At 41.1% G+C, this 15,957-nt stretch overlaps 1 protein-coding gene across 1 annotated transcript; it reads left to right on the top strand.

The window, feature by feature from the left end:
• The first annotated feature begins 6,244 nt into the window (after positions 1-6,244).
• LOC117400813 (tuberoinfundibular peptide of 39 residues-like) lies at positions 6,245-14,212 on the top strand. Its single transcript, XM_034001163.3, has 3 exons — positions 6,245-6,348; positions 9,052-9,161; positions 13,700-14,212. Exons 2-3 carry the CDS (start codon positions 9,055-9,057, stop codon positions 14,097-14,099), a joined length of 507 nt encoding a protein of 168 aa, XP_033857054.3. The 5' UTR covers positions 6,245-6,348; positions 9,052-9,054; the 3' UTR covers positions 14,100-14,212.
• Positions 14,213-15,957: the final 1,745 nt, after the last annotated feature.

Genomic DNA, 15,957 nt, shown 5'->3' with positions numbered 1-15,957 from the left:
GCTGGGTGCTGTCTGGTCAAGGCATCTGTAGGCTAGTACAAGAGTCTTGAACTGGATGCGAGCGGTGATCGGGAGCCAGTGGAGCGAGCGGAGTAGTGGAGTAGCGTGGGCGAAGCGAGGCAGAGAGAACACCAGGCGGGCAGTAGAGTTCTGGATGAGCTGGAGCGGACGGGTGGCGGACGCAGGGAGTTGCAGTAGTCTAGGCGGGAGAGTACCAGGGCCTGGACCAGGAGCTGGGTAGCATAGTTGGTGAGGAAGGGTCGGATTCTTCGGATGTTGCTCAGGAAGAATCGGCAAGTGCGTGCCAGAGTGGAGATGTGCTGGGAATAAGAGAGGCAGGGGTCCAGGGTGACTCCAAGGTTCTTAGCGGAGGAAGAGGGAGAGAGTGTGGTAGAGGAACAGAGATAGAGAGATCAGAGAAGGGGGAGGAGGAGGGAAAGAAAAGGAGGTCAGATTTAGAGAGGTTGAGTTTGAGGTGATGCGAGTGCATCCAGGAGGAAATAGCAGACAGACAGGTAGAGATACGGGAGGAGATGGTGGAGTCAGAGGTGGGGAAGGGGAGGAAAATCTGAGCATCATCAGCATAGAAATGGTATGAGAAACCATAGGATGCGATGAGTGGGCCCAGGGAGCGGGTGTAGAGAGAGAACAGGAGAGGACCCAAGACTGACCCTTGGGGGACTCCTGTTAAGAGAGGGTGAGGTGTGGAGGTTGCTCCACGTCAGGTTACCTGGTAAGTGCAGTTGGAGAGGTAGGAGGAGAACCAGGCCAGAGCAGTGCCAGAGATCCCCAGGTCAGCGAGAGATGATAGTAGAATAGAGTGATCAACAGTGTCAAAGGCAGCAGAGAGATCGAGGAGAATTAGGACAGAGGAGAGAGAGGCAGCTCGGGCACACTTAAGTGAGTTGGTGACAGACAGGAGGGCGGTTTAAGTGGAGTGAGCAGAGCGGAAGCCAGATTGGAGAGGGTCAAGCAGAGAGTGGTTGGACATGAAAGCAGAGAGCTGACGGTGTACAGTCCGCTCAAGGGTTTTGGAGAGGAAGGGTAGGAGGGAGACAGGACGGTAGCTCTGGAGGGAGGTGGGGGTCGGAGGTAGGTTTTTTGAGGAGGGGAGTGATAGAGGCTTTTTTGAAGGCAGTGGGAAAGATACCAGAAAGTAGAGAGGTGTTGAGGAGGGAGGAGATGAAGGGGAGTAGAGCAGGAGCAGCAGCTTGAAAGAGGTGAGTGGGGAGGGGGTCCAAGGCACACGTGGTGGGTTTGTGACCCTGGAGCAGGGAGGAGAGGTCAGAGTCTGAGAGGGGCAAGAAGGTGGAGAAGGAGGGCGAGTTAGTAGGGGATGTAGTGGGTGTAGGGGTTGGAGCAGGAGGGGATGCGGGGGAGGGAGAGGTGTTAAAGAGTTTGTGGATATCTGAGATTTTAGAAGAGAAGAAGGAGGCAAAGTCATCAGGGGAGATAGAGGAGGGAGGAGGAGGGGGGAGGGTTTAGGAGGGAGGAGAAGGTAGAGAATAGTTTACGTGGGTTGTTAGTGGAGGCTTGGATTACAGATTGGAAATAAGTACATTTAGCAGAGGAGAGAGTAGAGGAGAAGGAGGAGAGGAGAGTGCGGTAAAGGTCTAGGGCAGCAGGGAGTTTGGTTCTCTTCCATTTCTTTTCAGCAGATCGCAGTGTGATTCTTGCCGAGTGGAGTGCAGAGGAGAGCCAGGGATGGGGAGGGGAGGGGCGAGCAGGTCAGGAAGTTAGGGGGCAGAGGGAGTCGAGGGAGGAGGTGAGTGAGGAGAAGAGGGTGGAGGTAGCAGAGTCTACGGAGAGTTGTGAAAAGGAGTCGATAGGAGGGAGGTGAGAGAGAGCAGTGGAGGCAAGGACAGAGGGGGAGAGAGAGCGGAGGTTACGGCGAGAGGTGACAGTGGGGGTAGGAGGAGCAGGGAGAGGGGGGAGAGACAGAGAAAAAGAGATGAAATAGTGATCAGAGAGGTCCAGGGGGGTGACAGAGAGGGTGGAGGGGCAGCAGGCCCTGGAGAAGGTGAGGTCCAGTTGACGGCCAGCTTTGTGGGTAGGAGGGGACGGAGAGAGACAGAAGTCGAAGGAGTGAAGGAGAGGGAGGAATCCAGCAGAGTGGCTGGGGTTGGAGAGATGGATGTTGAAGTCACCCAACAGGACAGTCGGGGTAGACAGAGAGGGGAGGGAGGAGAGTAGATAGTCGAGTTCATCCAGAAAGTGATTGAGAGGCCTAAGGGGACGGTACAGAACAATGAGCAGGAGTTGACAGGGAGAGGTTAGTTGGACTGCATGAAATTCAAAGGTATTGACAGAGAGTGAGGAGAGATCAGAGGGGACAGAAAAGAGTAAGGAGGGAGAGAGGAGAAGTCCCGTCCCACCTCCCCGTCCAGTGAGACGCGGGGTATGGGACAGGACGTAGAGAGAGGACAGGGCAGCAGGAGTAACAGTGTTATCAGGGGACAGCCAGGTTTCAGTGAGAGCAAGGAAATCGAGCGAGAGGTGGGAGGCAAAGGCAGAGATGAAATCAGCTTTGTTAGCAGAAGAGTGACAGTTCCAGAGTGCACCAGAGAGTGTGCGGGAGGGGGGGAGAGGCAGAGAAATGAGGTTAGAGGGGTTGGAGGAGCAGCAGCGGAGGGAGGGCAGAGGACGAGGACAGAACAGGGATGTGAGAGGCAGTCATAGCAGGACAGGCAATAATAATGTATATAATAGGTTTATAATAAAAATATACAGTATATGCAGTCAGACATATTTAGCAAATAATACTTGTACACAGCTCTTTCTTATGGAATGTTGTTTTTTTATGATTATTTGTGTAATGCTATGTCTGTTTTGTTTTTGGTGGCCGGCTGCACCTGTGGTGCTTCAACACACCCTGCAAACGCTGTGGAAGCCCAGTTTCACAACACCCTGCAAACGCTGTGGAAACCCAGTTTCACAACACCCTGCAAACGCTGTGGAAACCCAGTTTCACAACACCCTGCAAATGCTGTGGAAACCCAGTTTAACAACACCCTGCAAATGCTGTGGAAACCCAGTTTAACAACACCCTGCAAACGCTGTGGAAACCCAGTTAACAAAGCTGCAACTCAGACAGAAACATTTAAACATGCCTCCCGTATTTTAATATAAAATAGGTTATTTGCATTTGGAACGAGTATTTCTCTGGCTAAAAGACTACATGGAAACACACACAACCCTAAAGTACTACCAACAGCGAGAAAAAGGGAGCCTTATTTGTCTTTTTCTATGGAAATTGCCCCTATGTTAACTTCATCAAAACTCATTGCTGTATGTATGTGATTTAACAAGGATTGCATTAAATATAACTGGCTTACAAGGTCACAAGATGTCAACACTGCGAGCAGTCTTTGGTCCAATCAGTTCTATGACCTTTTGATCGCTTTAATCTTTAACCTTTCCAGCCTGTTTTGAATTAATGTATTCTTGTGTTTTCAAAGATTCTTATTTATTAAGCTGTCAACCCCTTGACTGCAAATCCACATGAATGGAGTGCCAGTTATTCCTGTGGTGTTCTTGCCATTGTTTAAACGTTACCAGAATAAGAAATAATTATTGAATTTAAATTGCCCTATAATTATATTAATTCATGACCCTTTTGATATTAACACATGAGAAGAATTCTTCTTGGGTGACTCAGGATCCTAGATTTATAATTTCTCCAACAGAAGCTTGAATTTCAGTTGCATATTCAATTGCAAATGACCTAAACAGTGACTGATCCTGATACTGTTCATACAGTAAACCAGGACCTAAACCTGTGGACCTCCTTTCACTGTATTTGTGTGTGTGTGTGTGTGTGTGTGTATATATGCATTTTAATTTAGCAAAATGTTAAAAAGCCAACATGCACTGATAAATCATAAACATATATTACATTGGCATTTCTGCTTCTGGTCTGATTTTTTAATTTCACTTCGGAAGTTACCCACTGGACTTGGGAAACTGAAAACTGAAAAAGTAAAAAATCAAGCGAGAGGAGGCCATTCAACCCATCAATGCTCATCTGATTCCAAATCTTATATTTAGTATTAAAGTAAAATCTTAAGTATTTTCACTTCCTGGATCTAACTACTGTGACATTTTAGCCCATAAAAAAGCTAATCAACACTTTTTAAAAACACCAGTTCTTTCAGCCTTAGGTAACTTGAAATAATGTTAGTGTCTCATACTGAAAATACATGAAAATAGCCATATACAGTATATACACAATATATAATTACTGGACTACCGTTTTGATGGAGTTTTCCTTCATAGACCTAGGTACAAGTCTAGTGGAAAAGTTTATACTGTTTTAGGTCTTAATAAAAAGTTGTTTTGTAAAAATTTGTGAAGCCAAACTTCTTAATGGAATAGAAAACATGCCCCCCATGTCATTGATAGATTTTACTAGTAGTTTCTTGTACAGGAGCAAGGGCTGCATGGCGGAAGAACCTCAGGAATTGAAATAGGAGTAAGTGCTTGTGACTTTAGTAAAAGTACATGGTTTTCACTTGGTTCACAGAGAGCCGCACTCTTGGAGGTGAGGCTGAACTGATTCACCTCCAAGCTGGGAAGCTAAGAATAAACATGCAAAGAGAGCCAGGGGTCTCACCCAGCTCTTGAAGCCACCTCCGAGGAATCAAGGCATAATTGCTGCGCTCCGAGGCTGGGAACAAGCTTTTCTTTCCAGAGAGGGAGACTGGCAAGGGTGAAAAAGATTACAGTGAGCAGAAATACAAGAAAATGAAAGATAGATCTGGTATTTTTTGGCTGATGGTTTCCTCTGGCACTTGGGGACCTTCCTCTTGGAGGACAAGGCCGATGTAGCCGACCCCTAAGGTTAGGAAGTGAGCTTCACTTGTGCCCAAAAGAGAACCCCCAGCTCCCCACAACAGCACCCCCAATGCAAAGAAAAATAATCTGTAAAGAAAATAAAGGTTAATGAATAACAATTAATAACACAATAATCGATAATACAATATCAAATAAAACAAGAATCATAAAACAATAATCAATGTATTAAAAAAAAAAAAACTTAAGGACTAACCTCACCACTCAGCTCAGACGTCTGAAGCAGGAGATCTATAGAGAGAAAGAGCCTTGTCACGCTGTCAGTGATACCCTGGAAGGTGTCGGGCTTGCAAGAGGAAGTTTTTGGCAACAGAAATCCAGTCGAGCCAGAAGAATGTTTTTTATTAATAATGTGTACGGGGATTGTGGGGTAATTGTCCACATCACAAAAACAGCATCAAACTGGGCACTACTGTCACCTTTGTAAGAAAGTTTTAAAAAACTCTAAACTAAATAGCTCATTCCAGGTCAGTCATGAAAAGCTCACATTGCCACCACACTATCCCAGCTTTGTGGACTTCAATCTCCAGTGCTGCCAAACCAGCACCTGTCATAAAATATCCTTCCTGATTTAACACCTGGAACACAAAAGCAGCCCAACTGCCTGTCAACCCACAACAACAAGAAGAAAAGAAAATCTGCCTAAAATGCAAGCCATCTTCTACCTGCCTCCAATTTTATTTCTCAATATTTATATGCTTTTCTAATCAGCAAAAAGGGACCAGTTTCAAAAATAAACTCAGCAACCCACCCTAAATCCATCAATTTATTTATCTAAGTCTCAATCTAGTGACAGGTTTGCTAACGGCCTTATCAAATTTAACAAGCATTCCTTATTCCACCCTGTGCAGGCGTAGGAACAGAAAAACAAAGGAAGAAACAACTGACTCGAGTTCTTTGGTAATATGCACTTACCCATAACTGACATTGGACCACTGAGGTTTAAAGATGCAATTCTCTTTGTCTTTTTTTTTTTTTTTACAGGGATATACAAGGGAAAAATATACAAAGGATATATAACAAATGATTAACATTTGTCTTTTTTTAAACAAAAAATGAATAATTCACAACTTGATATTCATTTTTTCATTTTTTTTTTAATTCAGAATGTGTCCAGACCTCGTTAAATCTACGACCTTCAACCTTGCAAGTCAAGTGAATGTGTTCTACCTGCTGTATCTATATTATACTAGCTGTATAATAACGATGACCAAGCTGGCCTCCAGTCTTTTTATTACTTCCTTAAAAACAGACCTTTTACAGTTTAAATAAAACAATCTTTTAATCTCTCTCTCTCTCTCTCTCTCTCTCTCTCTCTCTCTCTCTCTCTCTCTCTCTCTCTCTCTCTCCCTCGCTCCCTCAAACGCCCTTCATCTTTCTTTTGGAGGTATGGTATATAAGACGGGAAACAACATGACAAAAACACTTCAATTTCTACTGAACCCCGGCTGTGCAGCACCTTGAATCTGAGAGCTGGGACCTGTTTTATTCCAAAAGGTAAGACAACCAAATGCATTGCTTGTAATGTAAAGTACACACTAAGCCAGGGTCAGGCGAGATGACAAGAGTCATTGCTTATATTCTAGTTTCTTCCATGTTATGAGTTCCAGCGATGGCCAGCACTGGTTTTGCTTGGTAGCACTCATCAGAGACTGACATTAGACAGTCTGTTATCCGCTGAGCAGGGGTAGAGCAAACAGTGCTTCCTGACATTGCCCTGCAAGACTGCATTAGATGGACCACCCGGGTGGGGACAGAACAGTCTCTAGCACTGCATATGTATCTTTGACCTGTTCAATGCATGGCTGTCAGGACCAAACTGTGTAACGGGTTTGATGTGAACTAAACCCCAGAGTAATTCAAGTTTAGGTTTATGACTGACTTATCCTCTAGAGCTGTAAATATCCAACTTTGTTTTAATGTGACATTAATGTGCAGCGAAGCCCAGTAAATGTCTCTGGAGCCAATACATGTCTTTGAAAGGGTTTGATAAAACTACAAGGGCAATCTGTAGTGTAGTTGTCTGGAAGCAATTACAGACAAAATTCAGCAAATTGATGTTGTATTTAACATGTAACTGAAGCTGTGTATTAGTGTAGTTGCTTCTATTGGTTCTATAAGAACTCTTTGGAAATGTTGGACAACTGTGGCATACTGTATGGTCTATTGAATATTAAGTATTACATGTATCAAAGCTCCCTTAAAGCAGAGGTCCTCTAAGTGGGAATGGACAATAGAAACATGTTCTAAAAAGTAACAAAGTGTTTGTAAAATCAAGCTAAACTCTGTGATTACAAAACATGTTGTATTCCCATGCTTTGTTGCTGTGATTGGACATATCGTTTGCATTAAACCACAGCACACAACTTATATATAACAGGTATGCAATTTACTATTTATTTTGTAACTAATACACTGCAAAAAAAATGTTTCAGTTAATTACCGAATTAATTTAAACCAAGCAAGAATTGTTGTTTATCAGTGGGGCAAGACAATAACCTTGGTAAGAGGTATCTTGTTTTTTCTAATATTATTTAAATCAAAACTTAATATTTGTAGTAAGGTGCATTTTTTAAAATCTTAACAGTAACCAGGGTCTCGTTTCTATATACCAGTACAATGTATAAGGTGAATGTGATGACGGGAGCAGAATATATAATAGAAGTAGCGTTTCTATAGAACGTTGCTCACACTGCCTGATTGTATTACCTGTTGTATTCCACTGACAGCTACTTACCTCTTGTATTAGTTGCTCTGTAAAAATAACAGTCATTTCCCTCATTGAACTTTGAGAAGCATCTGCTGTAATTATGGACATACGCAGAGACAATTACAGAGGGCGTGGGTTCACATTGAAACCTATTCATCTCTGCTTCTTCAGCAATATCCGTAAGGTACTGCAATGCTTTCTTTTTGTAATCTTCTTGTCTGCTTTTCTCCTAATACAACCCACAATTTCCCTTTATAATTAGACTAATTGTATATTGTTTTTAATGGGTGGCATATGTTCTAACTGATTTCATAATTAAATAATACATTATCCTTACTAAATAAATCTTTATTGGTCAATTACAATACTGTGTTTGGTGCCGTTCCAAACCTGTCGATGGCATGGGCTTTTCTATGTACACATACAGTATCGGGTACATAGAAACTAGATGTTAGGTCATTTACACTTCTGGCTTCTGCCTCTTCTATGAAGAAGTATGTCCGTAACATACATACCCTGCCACAGCTTTACATTCACAAGCAGAGCTATCAGATGACAAAGTGGCTGCCTGTGACATATACAGTATCAACAGCATTACAGCATTACATAATAGTATACTGTAGAATAAGAGTTGGCAATGAAATGCTTAATCACAATTTGACAAGCAATTCTCCAGATGAATGCAAACATGTAAGTGTGACAGATGGATGACTGGACATGAGGACCCACCTCATGTCCCAGAATACCATATTCTTAATACTTTATGCTAAATAGTGTTGATATCAAGTTTCGTGACATTTGGATAAGCGGGACAGACATCCCCATATATCTGCAAAAGCTGATATTCTCAGTATCTCAATGCTAAATAACGGTTATACCAAGTGTCAAGATAAGTGGTTCTTCAGATATATGTAAAAAGTGTGTGAAGTGTGACATACATACATACATGCATACAACTGCCTCCACTGTATTCCCTCATAGTAGATTTCATCCCTGGGGAATTACACAAAAGCAATTTCCAAGACCATTCTGAACACGATTTCCTTGTGTGGTTCACGTGTTTCTGAATATAGTGGGTAGCTTTAGTAAGCCTACCTGTCTTATTGAAACACAACACCAACTATGATACATATATTGGGCAGCAGTGTGGAGTAGTGGTTAGGACTTTGGACTCTTGACCGGAGGGTTGTGGGTTCAATCCCAGGTGGAGGACACTGCTGCTGTACCCTTGAGCAAGGTACTTTACCTAGATTGCTCCAGTAAAAACCCAACTGTATAAATGGGTAATTGTAAGTAAAAATAATGTGATATCTTGTAACAATTGTAAGTCGCCCTGGATAAGGGTGTCTGCTAAGAAATAAATAATAAATAATAAATAAATCCACAAGGAAACACTGCGTGGCATGCTTTCATCTACTGTCTTCAGCTCAGAAAAAGATTCCAGTGTGTTCCCTATTACCATACATTTATTCACTTGACTGTTTCTTCAGATAATGAAGACCCTTTCTGCACCTCGGTCCAGGTCCCTGTGTTTGGCTCTTCTGCTGTCAGGCGTGCTGTCTTCTGGATACACTCTCCCTCACCTCCGCAGCTTAGACAGGTAAGGAGGCCATAACGAGAGGCTACAGCAAGACCCAAATATACTGGGGAAATACTGGCTACCGAGTGTCCTCTATACAAGTGGTAGGCTGTGCAAATACTGTATACTAAAGATCATTATATAAGATCATAAGAGACAGAATTGTCTGCTATCCCAAAAAGTTACATGGAAACAAGAAGGCTTGAGTTTTAAATAATTGTTTCTATTTATTTTTTATTTTACACATTCCAGGAAAAATTAATTAAGCTGCATGCCATTGTCACGTTTTCACTTTTCACGTACTCTTTTTATTGTATTATTTGCTCTGTACACACTCTTAACTCAGGGGAGACGTTGAGGAGGACAGAGATGTTTAAAACTCCTAGTGGTTTATATTCGAGCACTGGACGAGCGGTGTGTCCATGAAACCTTTGTTTAACCAAGAAAATCACTCAGACTCATTTATTTGAAGTTTTACAAATCAGAGCAACATCAGCGCTCCTTCGGTTTATTAAAATGCCTTTAATATTGGATTAGTAGTTTGCGCATACCACCAAAACCCAGAAACATGTAATAACAATTAGCAGTCCTAAGTTTATTACAAGCTCAGCATTAATACTTCAATAAAATAATACAATTATATGTATTTAGTGCAGCCCTCGGGCCAGCTAAGCACAAAGCCTACAAGCACCCACTGCTATATTTTAGCACATTCAATATAACACTCTCTTAATACTAAAACATAGTTTCAACACCTCATAGCAATACAACCAATACATGCAAGATACAATATTACCATTAATATGCTTACCTCCTATTACAAGGGAGAGTAGCGTGAACAAAAGAGAAGGACTGTCTTGTGAAGATCTGCAAAGGATGGACCACGTTGCTTTGCCAAGCTGAGTCTTGATTGTGGTACCTCATAGTGAGAGATCTAGGTTTTCATAAGATTCTCTCTCCATTGGAATACATGGGAAGACAGTTCTTATCTTTTTTGGCAGACAACTAACTTTTCACAATTAATGGGAGTCATATGCCATCAACACCTGTCGAAAACACTTGGCCATGATTTCATCCACTCATTCCTTGACCCCCTCCTCTATCTAAAAAGTTAGGTGAAACAGAGTTCACAAAGTCTTTGCTACCTTTCTACTTTTTATATGTGTATTTATAAAAGCATTTTGTTTAAATATATGAGTGTTGTGTAAATATATACAACACCAACAGTCTTGATTATACTGATTATATGTGCCTGGCTTCTAAAAATATATTCCCTCATGTCATCTCATTTTTCAAATTGGTTTCCTTCTCTCCTTACAGGTGTGTGTTTAGCAGGTATTATAGGGAACTTCCATCCTATGTCTTTTTTAGTGTAGAGTTTCTCCTCATGGAAAATCTAATTATTTTTACTGAGTTGTAAGGCTGTAGTGTTTTTCCCTTATGGGTCCCTGGTAGCCTGAACTTAATTGACCTTCAGTTGTCTTTGTATTTTTCAGCTATACACAAACTGGCTAAAACCAGTCTGCTAGAGACACCTCTCTCTTTGCCAATTTTATTAGTGATTAATGTTTTCTAGAAATCTCCCTACACCTGTGTCTTACCTGCTTTTTCTGCCTGACAACTAACTATCTTAATATATATATTGGAATTAGACCATTTCTATTCTAACTCCCTTTTTTCTGGCCCCGATACCGTAAGTTTCCCGATAAGTGAATCCCCTCTTCTCTTGCCAATGAAGACCTCTTGGTATCAAGCACTAATCCCTCCAAGGGCAGGCTTGTAGAAAGTTTGAGAAAACAGGTTACATAGAGTTTACTTTTCCAAAGCCTATCCTTTGCTTTTAAAGTTATTTTTCATTATTTATTCAATCTTTTTATTTTGTATTTTAAACACAACTTCTTTCTATGCTGCATTATCTTTTTTTTTTTTTTTTTTTTTAACTCAGAGCCATACTAGTATTCTACTCCTTATAGGGTATGGTTGTTAACTATATTACTCTCTACTAGCAGCAACATAGCAGCAATATTAAAATAGGAATTTATTTAATTTTTCTGTTCCCTTTTTGTGGTGTATCTTCTAAAATACTTATTTTTCTTGAATTAGAGGCTGCTTTTTATTCTAAATCAGTCTTACCTGCCCACCTATTCCAAAACTGAATTACAAAATAGGTGAACAAGCAAAAACCGACTCAAAGTGAAATCTTTTAGTCCTTTTCTGTTTTCCTTTTTTTTTTTTTTTTTAAATACTCCTAACCCTTTTTTCTCTATATTCAGAAAGTATAATTCTTAAATACAAGCACACAGCAATTCTTTTCATTGAATTGGGACTCGGTATTCAACCATGCCCATCTTGATAAGAAACAGCTTCATATGATCTTATACATAAAAATTGTTCAAAGTATTTCACACTGTTATATAAACTAACAATTATTAACACTACTTATGATTACATGTTACCACAACAATCTATACTACTTAAAGCAAACATATTAACATACATCTATTAGTACAGCATTATTCTATATTCAAGCTGAAAAATGTTAACAGAGATTTTGGCACTCAATTCTGGGAACCGTGTCTTACTAAATGACTGCAGGCTGGACATGGCTTGGGCCCACTCAGGGGTGATTCACCTCTGCATCTGTCACAGTCACACATAACAAGAGGATTACTTCTCATTTCATGAACCAGGGCTAACTCTGTACCTCTCACAATCATTCTGGACCTGTACATGTTTCTTTCATGCATTTCCTGCTGTTCACATAGAGACACCTTACGAGGTATGCCATCCATCCAGAACACAGTAGGAGGCCAAAACTCACTGTTTTTCATATCAGCAGGCACCCAGCATCTGTTTTGTTCTGCATCATCAGTGGGCAGACTTAATACAACTGAATCTGAATCAATCGATGAACCCTGAACTCTAGCCACTGAAATTCTCCATGCAAAGGGATCCAATGTCTTACTACACATAATAGCTGGTTCGGGGTCATCCGTGACACCATGCTTGTTATCATGAGGGACCTGGGAAACACAACATTGAGAAATAAACATTTTCCATTTCCACACACTGTTCTAATCAGTCAGTCGCTACATACACTTTGAAAAGAATGAACCAACTTTAACCCAGAAAGACCATCATCTTATGGGCACAGTACAGTATATGCCCGAGTACCTGTAATTATATTAATCACTAGTGTTTTTGTGTCTACAAAATTATTTCCTTGTATCTTTTGCAACAATCTTGTAGGTTCTCTGGTAGCAATGAACCCCATTGTCTATGTACTGTACTGATTAAGGTATTATTTATTACATTAATTGAAGTAAAAATGTACAGGTTGTCATTTCATCTGGTAACAGTTCCCTGGAACGTCAGTGTTTTTAATAGCTTCGGTTGTATAGGGAATAATATTTCAGCCGTCCTGCTGGGGGACTGAACAGCCAATTTGAAATCTGATAGTGACTTGAAGGTTAGGACTAAGTTAGATTTCTGCGTAGATGACCCTGCAAGCATGAATTTTTATGAAGCATGTGGCCCCCGGACAAATAGAGAATGTGTGTGACAGTCTATTGCTTTTAATAATAGTAAAACTTTATACTGCAAGTTGGTTTCAAAATGATTTCTGTTATGAAAGGAAAACTATATGTGACAGAGAGGAGGCTGGCCTGGGCAGGTGAACGTCTTAACCACAATGCAAAAGAGCCGGGCTTTATGGTTTTAGAGCGTTAACACCCTCTCATCTCATCTCACTGTCAGGGGACATTCCGTAACGGCAGTGTATCACACAACACCACCCGTTACACATACATTCACTTTTTATAAATCACAATATCAAAGATTCTACTAGTAAACACAGAACTACACCGTAAGTTCAATGTGGGGGAGGACATCTGTACAGGGGATAAGATGTTCTGGAACTTTGACAAACCCTCAACTGTGATTGGTTGATTTCTCAAAACAATTTATAATTCCTTGCTTTCTGACTTTTGAGGTGAAAAGTACAAGGTGTTCTTGTGCTTAATAGGATGTTTTCTTTCTGATTACTTTAAAAAGGAGGCTGTGTGGTCCAGTGGTTAAAGAAAAGGGCTTGTAACCAGGAGGTCCCTGGTTCAAATCCCACCTCAGCCACTGACTCATTGTGTGACCCTGAGCAAGTCACTTAACCATTTCTGCAGCTGATGCATAGTTCACACACCCTAGTCTCTGTAAGTTGTCTTGGATAAAGGCGTCTGCTAAATAAACTAATAATAATTTTATTTTTGTTTTAGCATTTTTGTAAGCAACCATAACCACATACTGCACAAAGTTAACTACATTCAAGTATCACAGAAAAAACATTAGTTTGTCTTACAAAAAGGTGTTACCAATGATTGTGTCTACGTATCCTACAATGTCATGCAGTGAGTAAATATACTTTGTTGTGACAGGGTGTGTTTTTTATGTTTACTTTTGTTTATTTGCCTTTTTCTTTCTTTATTGAGGATGCTGCAGTGTAAGGTGTTGTACATGACTGAGTATATTACAATCATCTCTATCCTTCTCTTGTCAATCTCTGCCAGCTCCAGCCTCTCTTCATCTCCAATCAGTGAAGATAATGATTCTCCAAGACGCCACACCCAGTGGGAGGTGCTCTACCCTTCCATCTCCCTTCGTGATTGGAGCGTTCAAATGATGTCCCCACCGGAACTCCCCGCCCCCAAGCTCAAACCCCGCATCCTATCTGCTCTGGCCTGGCTGCCCAGCAGTCAAACAGAAGAGTCGTCCCTGGTCCGAGAAGCAGGGTTGGGCAAGAGCTGGCCCTCTGATTGGTCAGCACAGGCTGCCGACGCGGAAAAGAGGAATATAGTGGTAGCAGATGACGCAGCGTTTAGAGAAAAAAGCAAACTACTGACAGCCATGGAGAGACAGAAATGGCTCAACTCCTACATGCAGAAACTGCTGGTCGTCAATTCACAGTAAAAACAACAGCATATTTCATACAAAACCACTGATTTCTTCACCTGTCCTTTTCATTTTAGGTTTATTTTATAATAATAAAAATCTCAGTAAATAAAAGTAAGTTGAGTTATATGACTGAGTTGAAATTCTAATAAACTTTTTCTTCCTCTCTCTCCAGTCGTTGTCCCTATTTCTCTGTTCCACTTTCTCTCCCTCTCAAACCTCATGGAGAACAGGTTTGAAAGAGGACGGGTCGTTACCACGGGTTGATGCTCTCATAGCTTTTGAAAGAGGACAGGGGTCGTTACCACAGGCTGATGCCCTCATAGCTTTTGAAAGAGGACGGGTCGTTACCACGGGTTGATGCTCTCATAGCTTTTGAAAGAGGACAGGGGTCGTTACCACAGGCTGATGCCCTCATAGCTTTTGAAAGAGGACTGGTCGTTACCACGGGTTGATGCTCTCATAGCTTTTGAAAGGGCACAGGGGTCGTTATCACGGGTTGATGCGCTCATAGCTTTTGAAAGGGCACAGGGGTCGTTATCACGGGTTGATGCGCTCATAGCTTTTGAAAGGGCACAGGGGTCGTTATCATGGGTTGATGCGCTCATAGCTTTTGAAAGAAGACGGGTCGTTACCACGGGTTGATGCTCTCATAGCTTTTGAAAGGGCACAGGGGTCGTTATCACGGGTTGATGCGCTCATAGCTTTTGAAAGGGCACAGGGGTCGTTACCACAGGCTGATGCCGTCATAGCTTTTGAAATATATAACCCTTCCCTGGTTAGGTGGATAACAATGCTTAACTAGCTAATGTATGCAACTGGAAAGCTAGATGGACATCATATCCATGAAGGATCTATTTGTGTTGCTTGTTCTTTTCTTATCTATGTCATTCATGCTCACAATGAGCATTGTCTCCAGTCTGTTTTCAATAGCTTTCTGTGCCAGGTCAACTGTAAATGTCCTCATTGGTTTCACCTGGTTAAATAAAGGGAATGATTTCTTGAAAAATGATAACTTCTGCAAATTTTAAACACTCGTGCAAACTTAGTCAAAACATGCAAATGCAAAATGTATGTTATTTATTTGTTTTGAAAAGTGGTACGGATCAGATTATTTTTTCATAGAGCTATGAATCCGTTTGCAATGTGCTTGTTTCGTGATGGAGCTCTGCTAACACAAAGTAAAGCAGCGGAGCGACTATAACATAAAATACATAAACTAACTGAGATCACAAGACAAGCAGAAAATGTGATTTAACAGTTTATTTACAGAAAATGTTTTTGAAAACAGAAGATACTTTTTGGAATATATAACATGCGTATGTTAGGACCCCAAGCCAAAATACAACCCAAATCGGGATCGGGTTGACCATTGGTTGGTTCCTCTGTCAATTTTATGCATCGACCAATGAGAGCCAGCAAGGAGTTTTTTTTGCTCAGTAAACAGAATAACTGGAGCCCTGTGAAAATCTTTGTATTTTATTTATTTATTTATTTATAATATATTGTTTTATTTGGGGAAGAATTATTTAATTTTATCTATTCAAATCATTGACATCTATAAACCTGGCTTTCTTAACACAGCACGAAGGCTGAATATAAATCCTGCACAAGTACTTGGGCAATTAAAAAAATAAATGATATACAATTATTTGTGGCAATGCAACTATTTCAATTGGATCTCGCTAATTTAAATGATTTCGCAGAGGCTGGGATGCAAAAAATAAGTAGGCGGGACAAAAGGGTGAGGTGGGGATTACTGAGACCAGTATTGCGCTGCCCATGTGACTGACAGAGCTATTGCACATGCTCATATGACCAAGGGATGCATTTTCTGACAAGATGAACTTTGAAATTTGTTTGTACAAGTGTTTTT

Source organism: Acipenser ruthenus, chromosome 18, assembly GCF_902713425.1.
Source record: "Acipenser ruthenus chromosome 18, fAciRut3.2 maternal haplotype, whole genome shotgun sequence".
Taxonomy (NCBI): domain Eukaryota; kingdom Metazoa; phylum Chordata; class Actinopteri; order Acipenseriformes; family Acipenseridae; genus Acipenser; species Acipenser ruthenus.
Note: the sequence above shows the minus strand (reverse complement) of the source record. Positions and strands in the feature narration are given on the sequence as shown.